This window comes from Triturus cristatus, chromosome 8 (assembly GCF_964204655.1).
Source record: "Triturus cristatus chromosome 8, aTriCri1.1, whole genome shotgun sequence".
NCBI classification, from domain to species: Eukaryota; Metazoa; Chordata; class Amphibia; order Caudata; family Salamandridae; genus Triturus; species Triturus cristatus.
In genome coordinates this window covers 41006434-41024902 of record NC_140591.1, presented here as the reverse complement: position 1 = coordinate 41024902, position 18469 = coordinate 41006434, and the positions used below count along the sequence as shown (strand labels likewise).

The window sequence follows — 18469 nt, the reverse complement described above, 5'->3', positions numbered from 1 at the left end:
AGAAACGCAAGGGTCTATATGCTGGACTGGACAATAGTATACCTCCCCCTAAGAGACTGCACGCTGTCTACCCAACAAGGGATCAGGACTGCGCTAGATGCAGTAGTGCTGTGGAGGATTTCTTCCATGTAGTGTGGCACTGTCCAGTTATAATGACCTACTGGATGGAGATACTGGATGGAGATACTGGGGTGGGATGTCCTTTGCATGATTCGGCAGTGTCTGCTGGGCTTACTCCCCGATAATGCGTAGATGATTTACATTCCTGGGTATTGTCTTGGCTAAGAGATGTATTGCTATTAGTTGGCTAAGTGCTAGCCCTCCCTGCATGGGGACTGACACCTAGGGATGAGAAGGTGGCAGATGATCTGCTTTCTTGTGGAGTCATGATGCAAGTCCTATCGGAACCTTTGTAGGTTGAAATGCCATGATGGACGCACCAAATCCGGCAATGTGCTGGTCTGAGAATGGGGTGTTGTAGAACCCCCAGATAGGAGGGGCCTATTGACATGGGCGGGACACTGGACACCCAAATTATGTTTGAAGTATGGTAGGCTTATGGATGCACATGGAAGTTCTCCTCAATGTATTGACCAGGGGACGAGTGGAAGCTTGGGAGTGGGAGGTGGAGTTCTTGTTAGTCATTTTGGCAAATTGTCTTTCTATAATGGTACATGAAGTTTGCGGATATTTGATGTGTTATAACATTGCTTTTGCTATGGTTGGGTTAAAAGTCCAACATACTATAACTGTCAAATGTTTTGGTATACTGTACATATTATCATGCTTGTTGAAATGGCAATATTTTATTTTTTTAAATGGGTGCACAACATTTTTCCATTTGGCAGCACAACAGGCTCTTGTTTTTGGGCGTCTTGTCTCTTTTAGAAGGTCCATACATTCTGGAGGCAATTGCAAGTATCCAAACTCTAAGACTTCAGGAGCCACATTGCAAGGTTGGGTTGTTTGGGGTTTGGATGCCTGGCTGTGACCCTACTGTGAGTGAAAAGATCTGGTATGCTGGGAAGCTTCTTGTGAGGTATTTAACACACCTGATAAGTTAAATAGCTTTTAACACGTAATTCCAATGAGTGCATAATCAACGGTTCACAAAAAGGTCAGAATTAACCAACTCATCCATAATCCGGCTTTGAGTCTCTTAGTTGGTATTGTTGCTAAACATAACCCCCAAGAGTGTTGCAACATAAAGTTCAGCAGTTCAACTTTGCTTTTGCCTAGGCTTGTTATAAACCCTGCAGCCCACAGCCGGTCCTCCTACCCGAGCCCCAGCGCTGTGGACACTTGCCAAAAATGCGCTGTTACTCTGTCATGTAAAGTAAATAAATTTACTCATTAGCACCTGTGAGAGGTAAACAGCTGCAAATCCGCTGAGTTCAGAATCTTGTTTTGTGATATGCAGCATGAATTGGGGCTCTCAATGAGCATGCTGGAATTGTCACGCCACACCTTACTTTGACAAAGTAGGCCCGAGTGATAACAGGGTCCTCCCTCGATTCCTTGTGGCTGCGGTCTTCTCATGCTCTTTGTCTCCCATCTTCAACTGGACATGTTGATGTAGGCCAGATGGTGGTGGCCTGTGTCACTGCCCAGGAGGCCATTGCAGTCCATCCACGAGCTCTTCCAGGTCCAATCAGGCAGTAACCAGCGTAGGCCTCTGCCAGAGTGCTACTTAATAATGGCCCATCCTCTGCCGGAACCCACATGAAGGTGTACTGCAGCAGAATGGAGTTATCGAAAGGTCCTCATCTCACCTTTAGACCTCGCAGCTGGAATGAACGACCGCAGCAGAACTGGCTTCAGGCATCCCATATACCGGTCAGCTCCACGGTCACACAAAGCACCCTCCCTGGCCTAAAACTATTTAGGTATTCCATTGTTTGGTGTTTTAAACATATCAGCTGTAGGATGGAGGTGGAGGTAGAATTTAGACTCTGGCCTTAGAAGCTTAGAGCAGAGTGGGCAGCAGCTCTCTAGCAACCTCCACTGCAACCCATCAGGCTTTGGGTATAGCTAAATAGTTTTGCCAATAGCTAATACACAAGAATACAGCATGAGAAATCATACAACGCAAAGCTGCTGACTGTAATTTGCTACTTATGAACTTTGTTGATGGATGACCAACTGAAGATTTACCAACTCGAACTTCACACCCACTTTCAACATACACAACATATTACAGTCTATGCATCAACATACATTCTGTTTTAATAATTCCATGATTAAGACTATTTAACATTTAGCATTAGTTTCAAAAGCCATAATTCAGTAAAAACAAAAGTCTCCCAACCATGAAATATTGGCCATATAACATATCTTTATAATCAAACAAATACAATGAAACAAAAAGAAAGTAACGTCGTCTTCGTTTGTATAAAGGTAACAAAAATGATTAACACTTTTTTTATAACTTTTCAACATAATGCATGGCAGCCACAATGCTCTACAATATAGCCTAAAGTTCTGGCTAAACACATAAGGTCCCAAAGGCGAAACCTATTGGCTATGCCAACGCTTGTTAATGATTGCCAGCATCTTGACATGGCCTACCAGTGCCCCTGGCATAAACAAATTTTACATTTATTTCAAGAGAGAGAGACCAGGAACACAGGGTGAAGAGTAAATCCAAAAGGCTATACTGCAAAGGTGTACCTTGACTTTTTGGTCATTTGCCTGCCTTTAGTGATGTAAAGGGAACAATTCACAGTGCATTGAGACGTTATCATATAAAGCTGTGCAGAAAGTACAAGATGGCTGCCGTAATCATGGGAATAGAAGATTAAGTCATACAACACCTTGTATAGATTTGTTTAGCCTCCATGAGAAGAGAGACATGCCTAGGCCTTTTCTGCCCGCATTTAAAACAATGCCCACTCTAACTCCAATTTCTTTTTTAAAGAATTGACTACAGCCAGAATGACACTGCCTGATTGTACACAGAGATGATAATACTCCCCTCTCCACCCCTGGAAATCACCTTCTTTGTCATGTTGATGATGCCAGGAAGAAGAGAATCCCCACTGCAACCTTTTCAGTGCATATAAAAATATCAGACTACTGCTGAACCCAACATTTCCTGGGCACTGCATATGATGTGGACAAAGCGCTCAATTGTGCATCCCCGTTCTGGTGGAACCTTTACCTCAAACTCATGCCCTCATAATTTTCTTAATGGAGCCACACACAGCGGTGGTGTGAGAATGGCGCCCCTTGCCAAAGCACTCCCTCTTCCCTTGCTGGGGAAGGATCCAGTATTTATGCCCTAGAGTCTCAGAGACCCCTCTGAGAGAGTCAACAGCGTAAAGGGAGCCACACACAGCAGAGGTGTGGGAATGCCATTTCCACTGGGATCACAGCACTCCGGACGTTGGACACTTTTTTTCCTCGTCTCCCGTTTCTGTCTCCTTCTCCCTCCCACCTTTTTCCCTCTTTCATTCTTTGTCTACCTCCCCTGCTCATATCCTCTCTTCCCTGAATCTCTGCCCTTGCCTGCTTTTTCCCTTATGTATATGTTTTTAACACTTGTAACTACGCTCCAGCAACTTGTAACTATGCTCTGAAACTGTATAACTTGTAACTATGTAAGTGGTAACTATGCTCTGAAACAATGCTCGTCCTCATGTAAAGCGGTCTGATACCTCCGGGTCTAGCCAGTGTTATATAAAACTTTTCAAGTAAATAAATAAATAAGTATTTGTACCTTATGTTGGGCCTTCCACAGAGCCACCTTCCATAGAGAGTAAAGCTCTCCAGTGTGGCAAACAGTTAGCAAGATCTCCATACTGGACCCTCATTAGGGGCATACAAATCAATGTCAACTGAGAGTAGATGGTATCAAGTTTGCATGTAAGATCATTGTGTGAATGATGTATGCTTCCATATTTAGTTTAGTGATTTTCAAGGAAAGGAGAATGCTTAGGAAGTGGTATAAGTTATCTACAGCTTTCCATAGCATGTTCTGCGTTTCTAAAAAGAAGCCTAATTTACTTCCCCCATCCAACTTGGGTATGTTACAGTCCAATCTTTTGAACCTGGCAAGCACATACTGCTTCTCCTGGAGTTTATCAGAAATAAAAGAAATGCATGCATGTCCCTGAGACAATTCTTGTGCCAGAGTGCTGTTTAAGAGGGAAAAATGTATTGGCATGAAATCCTTTCAGCAATATTCCAAACAAAGCAGAAAGACCATATCTATGTTTAACAGTAATCTGTACACAAAGTAGAGAAGAAACATGTTCTAAACTGTGTGGTAAATAAAAATTCCTTTACCGGGACTGAATTTGATACAGAAACATTATAAAATAGCTCAGTAAAATGAGAGGCAGAATCCGTGATATTAGAGTTTCGGAATGGGCTTTATTCATTCATTCATTCGTTGGACGGAGGCATACCCGGTTTCAGATTACACTGCCCCGACTACTGCCAAACAGTTGGTTCGAGAATTCTTCCCACGATACGGTTTACCACGTGCTGTTTACTCAGATAACGGCCAGCCGTTCTCATCCGAATTAATGAAACACGTTTCACTTCTGTTAGGATATCAGTGGAAATTCCACTGTGTCCGACATCCCGAGGCAGCAGGTCTCGTAGAAAGACATAACCAGATACTGAAAATTAGAATGTCCAAAATATGCAGAGAGAAAGGTGTCGACTGGGTAGTAGCGTTACCAGTTGCACTCTTTTACATGAGAATGGTAGCACACTCTCGAACAGGGCTATCCCCGTATGAGGTGATCTTCGGTAGACCACCGAATATGTGGGGGACGCCTATACCACGCAAAATAACTGATATTGACTGTAATATGCTGACAGATTACTTGGCTTCCTTGATGTCTGCACTACAATCTTCTCGTTCACAGGTAGCTGCAGCCTTTCCCGACAACACTGAGGTGAAACCCCATGACGTTGTTCCGGGTAATCTTGTCTTTGTGAGGAATTTCGACCGAAAGACTCAGCTGGAGCCCAGGTGGAAAGCACCCAAGTTGGTCCTGTTGACCACAAGAACAGCCGTGAAGATCGAGGGCCGCAAGGGCTGGATTCATTCAAGCCACATCAAGAAATTTCATGGACTATCCTCCGATATAGACATTGTGCCCTGCACTCCCTCACAGACTGATACAAAACTCCCTTTTGTTGAACCGAACAAATCTGAAAATTACAAACTAAAGCTTAGGCCCACCAAGTCGAGCAATTTGATTGTTTAAGTCCTCTCCAAGGTGAAGCGGTTGAATTGTCTCTGACATGTATCCCTTGGACCTGAGTAGAGAAAATACCCGAAAAATGTTGAAACGACAGGCGTATTGTAAATCACTGCGTAGCCACTGCATAGTGACATTATTAATTTTGTTTTTATTGAGTCTTTTAATAATTATTACAAGTATGTTGTTGCACATATATTACCCTATTTCTAGACATGTTTATAATGTTGCTGCTGAACATTCTTTTAGTGACTTACCTCCGCATGAATTGTCTTATAGACTTGCGCTGCGCAATAACACTTTCATTAGTATGTTACATCATTCCCATCAGACTAGTAATGCCACCAATTGTTGGGTGTGTGGCCGACTCCCTCCCTATCAGAATTATGAAGGAGTCCTGCCTTTCTTTCCACATCCATTTACACATAATGGCTCCTGTGGAGCATGGTTTAGTTTAATTAATTCCATAGACTCAGACACAGCAGTTTACCAAGATCATTGGGTATGGGGAAATCTGAACCTAGCTTTACTCAAGGTCTGTTACCCTGACAAGGAGGGTCGCCCCAAAAGAACAGGAACTGATCTAGAAAATGAAGTATATGGATTAGGAAATTTTACACCTAATCTCATGATTCTAAATGTCGTATCCGAGGTTGAACTAGTCTTACCCACCATGTCAGTATTCCCAGCGAAGGGTGAATTGTGTGTAAGAAAGGTTGGTTCCATACATATGGGCCATAGTAAATGCACTACTATAGTAGAATTCAGTGATCAAGGAAAATCTTCATTTAGAGCTTCCCGCCACTCCTACTTTATATGTGGTCAGACGACATATATGCGTCTACCCCTAGATTGGGATGGTACCTGCTACATTGCATTCCTTTTGCCACCTGTTTTCCTAGCTCCTCCTGATTATTACAGAAATATTCATTTAGTACACAACAGAGAACGGAGAGATCTCCCCATTGTCGATTACACTGAGACGGCATGGGACAAGTATGTAGATTTTAATAAAGGCATCTTTCCCTATATAGGTACTGTTACTAATAGTAAGCTGATACGTAGATTAACTAGAACCCTTGAAGCAGTAGTGAATGAGACTATTTCCGCCTTAGGCAATTTAACGGAAGAGCAGTCTGCTATGCGGATTGTTGTGCTTCAAAATCGTCTTGTCCTTGACGTCATCCTGGCTGATAGGGGCGGAGCCTGTAGGGTCATCGGATCAAGCTGCTGCGTATTCATACCAGAAAATTCGCCATCTGTATATAAAGCCATCACTCGCCTTCATAAGATTGTAAGCCAGATACACCAGAACCCAGGCACTTGGACTTGGTCCAGTTGGTTTTGGAATGCGGTATCAGCCTGGGGATGGAGAGTTTTATCCTTCCTAGGTATTGGCCTTCTCATACTATTCAGTTGCTGTCTATGTCTACAATGTGGACCAGCGATTTGTGGTCTGTGTGCCACATCGTGCATTCCACATCAAGATTTTCATTCAAGATCCCGGAAGAAGAAAGAAGAACAAATGATGCTATATGAACAGATCAATGGATTGATGAAGATTGATATCTCTTGAAGGGCAAGTAGGGGACAAGGAGGGAATGTGGAAATATGGATTTTTCTGGTCAGTTATGTCCCCTATCTTGGACCCCAACGGTTTCATGTGCATGTCACAAGTACATGTATGTTCCCTCCAGTTCCAGTTATGAAGACGCAAACACATGCGCGTCCACCGTCAACATGTCCTTTGACAGATCCGCCATGAATAGGCCGGAAATCGCATTCCTAAATATGAAAGGCCATCGGCTTTATATGGTTCACTTATGCCACTTTACAGTCCAGGCAAGTAGGCCCTGATTCTGTCATCAAACTCCTCTTGCCTTCTGCCTCTGAAAGCTCCAGTCCGAGCCTGCATCTGTGACCATGAACTTTGTCTCATTCTCCGCGCAGCTCACGAAGCCTGACATCAGCCCATTCTCTGCCAAGAACTGTATTTCACCTTCGAATTATCTGCCTCCCCCTCAGCCGATGCATTCCTGCCTAGTAGTTTAAGTAAACATTCTTCCAGTTACCAAGCAAAAAGGCCCAACTTCTCTGTCCTCATGCAAGTAATTCATAGCCCTGTTACCATGGAATATTCCTACCCCCTCGCATTCAGTGTAGACACTTAGACGCTTGTACACGCACGCACAGTCAGTATAGAATAGATTCTGTCCGAGAGTCCTTCTTTTGTGGATAACATAGTTCTTTAAACATAGGATGTTAGATATGATTTGGGATTAGGTTGACTTGACCCCCCAGACTTCTCGTCTCCACATATAGAGCTAAATGTCAAATCCCCGTCACCCCCTAGTTACACGTCAATTACACGTCATACTGCTGCGCGCGCATTTAGGCCAAGTATTATCTTATAGATCCACCTATGTATGACATCATAACCAATCATGTTCCTTTTTACTCATTATTACACCCATTTTCGGTTACGCAGACCAAACGTCAATTTCCTTATCAATTGTTACGCCTACTGTATTCACTTCATTATAATGTATGTACTATAAAAGTTACTTCTTGTCAATAAAGTATGTACTTCACTTCCTGAACCCCCGTGGTGATGGAACTTGAAGCATCCGATTATAATCGATTATTGGAATAAAGCCCATTCCGAAACTCTAATATCACGGATTCTGCCTCTCATTTTACTGAGCTATTTTATAATGTTTCTGTATCAAATTCAGTCCCGGTAAAGGAATTTTTATTTACCACAACTGGGTTGTTGTTTACTGATATGACAAGATCACCAACAATAAGTGAAATCAAACATTTTTTTTAAGATACAAAATGCATTCTGAATTTTTTTTCTATCAAATATAAATAGTAGGACAGCATAAGGATAGGCAGATGAATCAATGTCATGTGGATGGTGTGTGGCAGAATTTCATTGAATATACATTAGTGCATTGCAGGTATTGTAATCGTGGTTCTTTTTCAATAGAAACTGACAGACCTCACTCAAATGATTGTTAAAAGAAAGTCCAAGACTTGAAAAGTTTCTATAAGATGGTGTCCTCCGGCCATCCTACAGATCATAATAACTATTTCAAAAACAAGAAGAAAAATATACATAAAAAAAGATTGATGTATCCTATGCTTCGCACACTATACTGTTCCATTTACAAGTATATATATTTGCCAGATCTGAGCAATGACATAAGATCATACATTAATAGAGAAAAATCACATAGCGGGTAATCCTGTAATATGCTCTTATACTGCCTCATGGGGTTCTGCAGGCATTTCATGGGTCCCTTTCAAATATGGGTTTCATCAGCAAGTCAATAACCTCAAACCAATCTGCAGAGCTTTACTATTGTTTTTGTTGATTGAATATTCCAATGATAAAAATACAGATGGAGAACGTGATTAACAATCTCACAATTATACAGACTTCACTTACAGTTTTTAATAAACATTCCCATTTGAAAAACGATATACTATTCAACCCAAGTGCCATAAAATAATCATGTAATATAAAAAATACAAACTGACTAACATTTATGACATGATCCTACATTCCCATCTAAGGGATCTGCTCATATTTACAAACCACATGCCCTTTGGACTTGTTGTTTATATTGTCATCAGAACCCCATGATGAATGTGTACATTAAAATATACCTGGACCTAAATGTTTACATAATTCATTAAGGCCTCCACCATCCCTACGTACATGAATGAAATAGAAAAATGTGCCCCATGAACAACAAAGTTTAAGGTTACCAACATACCGAGTAATACGGCCAAAGAGCTATCTCTCCTTACAGCATGCGCAAGGCAACTTCCACAGTGGGAGGGTAGTTTCAACATATGATTGTGTTTTTCCAAAGCTATAAAGCACAATAATTGAATCTTACCTGACAATCGCAAGGTCTAGACACTGTTTATTCATAAAACAGTGAAAGGCGAATTAAGCCTTCCCACGTTTACTGTAGCCAAAATTATTTTCTTGGACGTGTTGCTGAAACGACTTCTAATTTCATGACAGACTGAAAATCATCGTATTAGATGCTTATGTATGAGTTTTCGTGTGTGCATTTGCTGATGCACATGTAGTTGCAAAAAAGCATTGAAGCACTTATCACATCCATCCAGAATGTTATTTCCTCTTTGTGTGTTCACTAATTGACCAATATGCATAATACATCATAAAAGCCATTCCTTCATTTACAACATCTACAGGAGGAGTCTTACAGATTATATACAACTGAAACAGCCCGGGTATTTTAGGTTTTTCCTATGTGTGATTGCTGGTGGCATTTTAGGTATGTTGAGGTAGCAAAGCCCATTCCACCTTCCCTGCATTTGAATAGTTTTTCTTCTGTAGGCCTTCACAGATGGCTAGTTAGGACTGATGCTTGAGTAAATCTCTTTGCACATCCACCACGTGTGTGTTTTTTTCTTTCACACATTGTGTGTTAGCTGCTGACTCTTTAGATGATTAGATTTACTAAAGCTCTTTCAACAATCACTGCATTTGCATGTTTTTTCGTCTATATGCCTTTGCAGATGGATGGCTAGATCTTATGCTTGAGTAAAGCTCTTTCACATTCTCCGAGTAAAGTTGTTCCCCTGTGTGTTAAATGGCGGCTCTTTGGATGTGTGGATTTACTCAAGCATTTTCCACATTCACTTCAAGTGTATGGTTTGTCTGCTACATTAATTTTCAGATGGATGGGGAGGATGGGTGCTTAAGTAAAAACATTTCCATATTCATCCAGGTGCATGGTTTTTGTCGGGTGCTTACGCTGGTGGCTCTTTAGACTTGATGACTGAGCAAAGCTTATTCCACATTCACTGCATGTGTATGGTTTTTCCCCTGTGTGAGTTCGCTGGTGACTCCTTAGATGTGTAGATCTACTAAAGCTCTTTCCACATTCACTGCATCTGTGTGGTTTTTCTCCTGTATGCATTCGCAGATGGGTGGCTAGGTGTGCAGCTTGAGTAAAACTCTTTCTACATTCACTACATGTGTATGGTTTTTCTCCTGTATGCATTCGCAGATGAGTGGCTAGGTGTGCAGCTTGAGTAAAGCTCTTTCCACATTCACTGCATGCGTATGCTTTTTCTCCTGTATGCCATTGCAGATGGATGGTTAGTGCTGATGCTTTAGTAAAGCGCTTTCCACATTCACTGCAAGCATATGGTTTTTCTCCTGTATGCCCTCTCAGATGGAGGGTTAGGCCCCATGCTAGAGTAAAGCTCTTTCCACATTCACTACAGGTGTATGGTTTTTCTCCTGTATGACTGCGCTGATGGTAGGTTAGTGCTGATGCGTGAGGATAGCTCTTTCCACATTCACTGCATGTATATGCTTTTTCTCCTGTATGCCATTGTAGATGGATGGTTAGTGCTGATGCTTCAGTAAAGTGCTTTCCACATTCACTGCATGCATATGGTTTTTCCCCCTTGTGTGTCTGATGGTGGCTCTTTAAAGACGTAGATCTACTAAAGCTCTTTCCACATTCACTGCATGTGTATGATTTTTCTCCAGTGTGTGTCAGATGGTGTCTCTTTAGATGTGAGGATCTACTAAAGCGCATTCCACATTCACTGCAAGTGTATGGTTTTTCTCCTGTATGTGTTAGGTGATGACTCTTTAGATTTGCGGATCTACTAAAGCTCTTTCCACATTCAATGCATGTGTATGGTTTTCCCCCTGTGTGTTTTTGCTGATGGGCCTTTCGTGTTGGTAAATAAGTAAAGTGTTTGCTACATTCCCTGCAAGGATATGCTTTTTCCCCGGTTTGTGTTTGCTGATAGATCTTTAGTTTTCCTGAGAAAGTAAAGCTCTTTCCACATTCACTGCAGGTGTAAGGTTTTTCTGTGTGCGTTCGTTGATGGATCTTTAGGTTTGGTGAGGCAGTAAAGCTGTTTCCATTTTCACTGCCTGTAAGTTCTGATGTATGCATTTGATATTTGCCCCTCAGAGCTGATGACTCATTAAAAGTCATCTTACATTCATTACACCTAATTAAGTTTTCTCTTGAGTTGTTAGTGGTGGCAGTGTAGGGATGAGTGATTACACCTCTTCTCACAAACACAGAACATTTATGTTATTTCTTTTGTCTGTTAATGAACTCTTAGTTGTGATGGCTGATGAACCCTATTGCCACATTCAATCTATCCTCATACATTTTACCCTGTGCACGGTTGGTGGTGCTGCTACAGTACCGAGGAGAACCCAAAGCTCGTCTTACGTTATGTGTATGTTTTTTTTTCTTTGGGGTTTGGAGTCTAAGCGTTGGTTATATTTTGGCTTAAATCATGTTAATGTGTTTGCTGACTAACCATTGTGGTTCCTGAACCACTAACTATAATTGATTATTCACTAGGTATTTGCAGTATATCTGTTCTTGCAGGACTGATAACATATCTATGGTCTATCTATCAGGAGCTGTGTGTTAAGAACTTTCTAGGATGTGTGCAAATAATGAAACTCACAGCTTATCCAAATAGTCTGCTTCTTGGACAATATCAATGACACAAACACACACAGAACAAAACTCAATACCAAGTCGTTGTGTTCTAGAATAATGTTCTGCATTGCAAGTAGCCCAACACTTGTATCTTTTAACTTTCAGATGTCTGCTTCACGATTCATGTTTGGTATACCTATGTTTGTATACCTCGTTCTACGGATTGTAAGGTCCAGCCAAAACAGCATTTATGATGGACTGACACCACAGCATTGATATTGTCATATTAGTGAGGGGAGCACGTTTTACAACTACCTGATAATTATCTAAGATAAAGGGTGGTATCTAGCATGTTTTAATTGTTGATGTGTTCTGTCTGTGTAATTTTTGTGATTTTAATTTATTTGGATGTTTTGGGAACTGCACCATGGATGCCCTCAGACTCTTGAAGCCGCTGGATTGCACTCGATGTTCTTACACTTACAGGATATGTCTGTTCATGTACAAGATTCTCTGTCTCCTAATGAGTTGTTCTATTTTGAATTGCTGTTTGGCATTTATGGTTCTTCTCAAGTATCAGATAGCTTTCCAGTTTTATCATATTTTCTTCATTACTCTTCATCTTATTATGTGTTCAGGAATCTCCTCTCTGTGGATACAAAAATACCTGTAATGTCGTAATCTATAAGCAGCAAAGTGTACACTATGTCTCTGATGAAATGTAAAAAGAAATTAAACACTTGAATAAATTCTGGCTACCGGTAATTACTCTAGGTTGCAATGCAGTCCATCTTTTTAGCTCACTGTACCACTACTGACAATAATCATTCTAATGCAAATCAGCATTCATTGATCATTCTGCAAGAAAATAAGAACATCCCAATATGTAGCAGAGTCCACATTCATTTGAATAGTAACATATGCAACAACACATAATGGTGTTGACCTTGTTGGCCCTGGCCAGTGAGTTGTGGCTTAAGTCCTATGGCACAGCAAGACAATTAATTAATTAATACATTTCACTTTATCATGTTCATAGCTTAGGAAATAATAATGTTACAATGAAAATAAAAACACAGCAGAATCATTTTCAGGACATAAAACATATCCTAGAGGGAAAATGAGAATTGGGTGGCATGTCACAGTGTAGGATGTCCGTACGTTCACGGACAAAGACAGCGGCTAAGCAATGTCTATATGATGCAAAAGTGTGATTAGAGGGGCTGCCACAATTCAGTGTGTTAATGCTTCCTGCTGCATGCACAGAGATTGGCCAAGTGTTCAATAATGGTGGGTTTATTAGGTTCAACACAAACAGTTTAGTGGGAGGGCAGTTCTTATTGTTCGCAGCCTTACCATAAGTAATTAAGACGAAATGGCAAATTTCTTTCAACACTGTCCAGTCTCAAACAAACTGCTGTCAACCATATGAGGTGCCATTAGATTTCGATATGATACATATGATGCACAGATCAATCAGGAAGCAAGCAGATCTGCTAATCAGATCCAAGTAAGATGTGTAGGTCTAACTCAAGCTGACTTGCAAGTTAAACCAAGTGCTGGCAGTGCCAGATTTAAAATGACACACAGTATACTTGGCTTTTAAGTAGCTACATGAGATATGTCTGTACCAGGTATGGAAATCCCAGAGCTGATTTTTATCCACATATTGTAGTCCTGCTGATTACAAGCACTTTAAATGTGAGATAACAGTAAACGCATTGAAAGGTGTTTCTGTATTTACCCTGCTATCAGTTAGGAGAAGAATAGCCACGCACTAGTTAGACTGTTAAGGCTCAACACGTTGCTTAAAGCTGCTGCTCACTGGAGTTTTGCTGAAAAAATTCACATGCAGCGCACAGGAAATAACCCTAAACTTAATGAGCACCTGTGAAGATGATAAAAAATAATGTCTAAGGTGATGGATGTCTAAGAAATGTTGCCTTCCTGAAACACAACACAGCCTAGTTTTATACCGGACAGTTTTACTTAGAGTACCCTTTTAAACAATTAGTGTAACTGATTTAGAACTATTACACTTTGTAAGTATGCATTAGGCTGTAATTGATGACTTGTTGGTTTGGTAGATCACCCACTTGATACTATATTTAATGCATGTATTTAAAGATTATTGAAACACAGTACAAAGAAATCTGTCAATGCACCAGAAATTGGGAGCTTAGAGATCATCAAACGATACTCAAAATACTTACAGAAATGTCTAGAGCTTTAAGAGAACCGAGAGCACCTTCCAACTGGTGCATTCAGTGCAACTAAAACTATCAACTAGAAAATGTATTGCTAACTACAGACTTCTCTCAACTCAACCTACAACTCTATTTAATGCTCCTCACAAAAACAGCAGCAGCTAGTGAGAGAAGGTATGAATCTACGAAATAACTACAAATTATGACACCTCAGACACTGAGCAACATACAAGACCAAAGGGCAGCATATTACATTTGAATGGCAACCTGGAGACCCAGCAGCACTGACACAACCATCTCCAACCACAAGCCAAACATATCCTAAAATGTATGGCCTGATGTGAGGTTCAAAATGCAACCCTCCAAGACATGTGGGAGATAAACTGCAACAGCTCAGATGGTAAGAGACAGTGCTTTAGGGTCACAATAACTTTGGGCCAGAAACATAAAAAGGAAAAGCACAAATAGCACTACTGCAATGAGCATCAAGTGGCAGACGCTGTTTTAAGGTTAGAATGCAAGATCCCTCAACTGGGAAACAATGCAACGGCACATTCATTATACTATGCATTAAGAGGCAGTTTAATTGTTTTATGTCACACTATACAAATACCTCAAAACTTATCATACCCATCATGTGCTAGTCTTTGTTATGATATGCCCAGTATTCCCCGATCCTAGTCATATGGCAGTCATTATCAAGATGTGTCCAAACACTGCATCAAACTGTTGGGGTGTGGAGCTATTTACACACAAAACCCACCCAAATCTACTTCCTAACTTAATTATATGCTTGAGCAAAAAAAGCATTAATAGATTTCTATTTTGTTGTAATAAAACTAGCACAAATTAAATGCTTTGCAACAATGCTAAACTCAAACATTTTGCAATAGAAAGTGGTATTATTCTGGTTTGTACAAAACATACTAACACATAACAAATGCTATGTAATAGTTAATTTCAGGTAGCTTGGTATGGTAATCACTGTACAGAGATTAAGATGAGGCCCATTTAATCAGACAGGCTGCTCTGAAAATTATGTCATTAACAACGCCTGTATCAACAGAGAGGGGCACTCCTTGACCATATGTGCAGAGCAACCATTGTCCTTATACCAAAGGTTGGGAAGCCTGCAGACAGGTGGGCCTCCTACAGGCTGATATTTCTGCTTAATTCGGACATCAAATTACTGGCAAACCGATTGAGAGGGGTAATCTTGGATTTGAAACACCCAGACCAGAATAAGTGTATGCCACATAGATCGATCACATTGAACATTGCCACAGCAGAAGGAATTAGGGCTCCATTGGCAGTAGCCTCACTGGACACCAATAAGGCGTTCGATTCAGTGAAATGGCCCTTCTTATTTGGTATTATGAGCAAGATGGGATGTGGTCCCAGCTTCTTCAAATGGGTCAGGTTGATCTATAATAACCCTGGGGAGCAGCTCAAAGCCAATGGTGTCCTCTCTCTGGAATTCCCCATTAAAGAGGGACATGAGGCAGGGCTGCCCCCTTTCACCAATGCTTTCAGACCTAGCGATAGAGGCGCTGGTGGCATGGATTCGGGTCGACGCCCAAATCTGGGTCTGGAGATGGAACCATGCAAGGGAAGAACTGCTATCCCTTTAAGCGGATGATACTCTATCGTAACTAGCCCACACGGACAAATCGTATTTTTTGTGAATAAGAGAGAACTTCAATATTTATCGGCACTTCTACAGCCTTGGGATAAACTGGGTGAATTCCCTAATATTACCGAGGGGTGGCTGGAAGTGGAGGGGCACCAACCAATGTGGTTAAAGATTGCCACCCATCCCTTCAAATACCTGGATCTGTGGATCTCAAAAAGCAGATGATACCCACAATGAGGATAACCTAATCACACAGGTTAATAGGCTAGACAAAGATGTGAAACACTGCAGGGCACTGCCGCTGTTGGGAAGGGCAGCGATATTTAAAATGACAGTGCTACCCCAATTCACCTTTATGCTGCCTTGCCCAACACTTTCTTCCTCATGATAAAAAGACTCCTGAAAACCCTGCTCTGGGTAGACTTCAAGCCACGAATAGCACTCCAAACACTTCAGCGGTCCTCCTGTGATGAGGGTACAGCACTACCTAACATATGTAAATACTACAAAGTTGAACAGATCAGTGTTGTCAACAAATGGGCATCCGTACCGTCGGAAGATCCCGCCTTCCGACTGAAATGTCTGGCTGGGTAGGAGGGGCTATCTGCACACCAAGTACGGTGAAAAGCTATTGGCCAACGCCCTTCGATAAAATTGGTAACTATGTGGCATAGATCACTAGGGGAAATTAAATGGGAGAGGAAATTGACTCCGAAGACCCCACTGTGGCTGGGCACAAGACTGGTTCCAGTGACAACATTACGAGGCTTCAAAAAATGGGATATCGGCCTTTCAACCTAGGAAGACGAGTGGGATGCAAATGGTATTGTACCTTTTGGACATATAAGGACAGAATATGAGATGGTGTCCACAGGTATTTCAATAGTTCCAACTGCACGATGCACTGAAAGCACAGATATCACCGGGGGAGGAAACTAAATAGGAATCACTGCTGGAGAGGAGGTTGCTGAATGGCCACATAGACAAAAAGGCAATCTCCCTCAGATATAACACTTTACTGACTAATATGCAGCAGGAGCTTGACCAATTGAGGTCCCGTTGGCAAAATTAAGTAGGGGAATCAGCGTGCAGGAGTGATACAGGCACGATTTCAGCAGATTACGCTGACAATACTAGAAAATCGACTATACTAAGTCATTCCTACACAAAATAGGCAAGGCCAGTGACATGTCAGTGCACCTGCATCCAGGAGGGTACATTCATACATACCATATGGGCTTGTCCCAAGATACGCCTTTTCTGTGAGTTCGTTATTAAGAGGCTGGAAAGCGCCTCCGGCGTGCCCATTGACAGACAGGCTACTCTAGGCTTCCTGGGGATATGGCAGAAGTGAGACGTCTCCGCTTACAAAACAATTGCTGGTTACCTTGGGCTTCCAGCTGGCAAAATGGAAGATTGCATGGCTGTAGGGGAACCCAACTAATTTGCAGCTGCAGAACTGAGAAATGGAAGCGAACATATGTGTGTCAAGGAAAAGCTGGTATACAAGGGAAGAGGGTGCCTGAGGAAATTTGAGAACATTTGGGGCAGAAAGATACCGGATTGCATGGGCGTCTAGCTGGGTCTGGAGTAAAGACATGGTGCTGGACCCCTTCAACCACCAGACTCATTGCGATACAGATTCTCCATTCTGAACTGAGTGGAACTAACATTACGCACTGGGGTGTGGGATTTGGGACCGTGAAAACATGTGTGCAATTCTTTATATGTTCGACTGTTGTTTGTTATAAAATGCATAAAAAAACAATGGCTGGATCAGTCAGCACATGTAAATTCAGTGGCAAATGATGGCCTTGGTACTTGGGTGGGGATTGAGAGCAAGTTTTCTCAGGATGTTCAGTCCACCTGTGTTGTGCATACAAGAATTGGCCTGCTATACTAAATTATTAGAAACGGATGGTCGCTGCTCACCCCCTTCTTTGCTTGGCACGAGCAGTCAGGCTTATCTCAGAGGCAATGTGTAAAGCATTTGTACATACACACACAGTAACACAATGTAAACACTACAGGAGGACACCACAAGAGTTTATAAAAATGAACCAATATTTATCTGAATAAAACAAGACCAAAATGACAAAAATCCAAAATACGCAAGCAAAGGTTGGAAAGCCTGCAGACAGGTGGGCCTCCTACAGGCTGATATTTCTGCTTAATTCGGACACCAAATTAATGGCAAACCGATTGGGAGGGGTAATCTTGGATTTGAAACACCCTGTAATGTAATGTAGGGGGTATTTGTATAGCGCGGGTTACACTCCACGGAGTATCTTAGCGCTTCTGAGTGTAAAAGAAGCGGGTGACTTTGTTCTTGTGGTGTATCATGGTTGGAGTGTTATATGGTGTTTTTGCATTGTATCTCGGATAAGGTGTAGATCCAGGTTTTAAGGGTGCTTCTAAAAATGGTTTCTGTAGGGATATGTCAGAGTGGGAGCGGCAGTGAATTCCAGGCTTTGGACCTCAAAACTGCCAGGGCTTTGCCTCCTCTGGTTTTGAGTCTAAACTTGGGGATGGTAAGGAGATTCTCACTTTGGGACCTCAGACATCGGGAGGGGATGTAGTGTTGGAACATGTTTTCGATGTATTTGGGTCCTGTTTTATTAAATGCCCTAAAGGTGATCAGCAGGATTTTAAACAGCACCCTTTTACAAATTGGCAGCCAGTGCAGGGTGCTCATAGCTGTTGAGGCTGAGGTCCTTCTTTTCCATCCCAACAATAGTCTGGCCGCTGCATGCTGCACCATTTGTAGTTTATGGCAGACTGTCCTATTTGTTCCTGCGTATATGCTGTTGCAGTAGTCGATGCAGGAGGTAATGAGGGCTACAGCCACCATCTTCCTCGCTGCAAGAGGGATTAGGTCGAAAAATTTCCTGAGCCCTTTTATTATGCCGAAGCATGTGCCTGCCACGGCGATTGCTTGTT

At 41.8% G+C, this 18469-nt stretch overlaps 2 protein-coding genes across 6 annotated transcripts in view; both read right to left on the bottom strand.

Moving 5' to 3' along the window:
• LOC146799918 (reticulophagy regulator 3-like) overlaps positions 1 to 18469 on the bottom strand; it is a 137340-nt gene that overhangs the window by 30190 nt on the left and 88681 nt on the right. For 3 of the 5 annotated variants that reach the window (XM_085620872.1, XM_085620869.1, XM_085620868.1), the window contains one exon: positions 12174 to 12338. The exons of the other annotated variants lie outside the window; for them this stretch is intronic. The gene's annotated coding sequence lies outside the window, so the exon portion shown is untranslated. The remainder of the gene's footprint in view (positions 1 to 12173; positions 12339 to 18469) is intronic. 5 annotated transcript variants of the gene reach the window in all.
• LOC146799919 (uncharacterized) lies at positions 7953 to 12161 on the bottom strand. Its single transcript, XM_085620878.1, has one exon. It carries the CDS (start codon positions 11222 to 11224, stop codon positions 9962 to 9964), a length of 1263 nt encoding a protein of 420 aa, XP_085477004.1. The 5' UTR covers positions 11225 to 12161; the 3' UTR covers positions 7953 to 9961.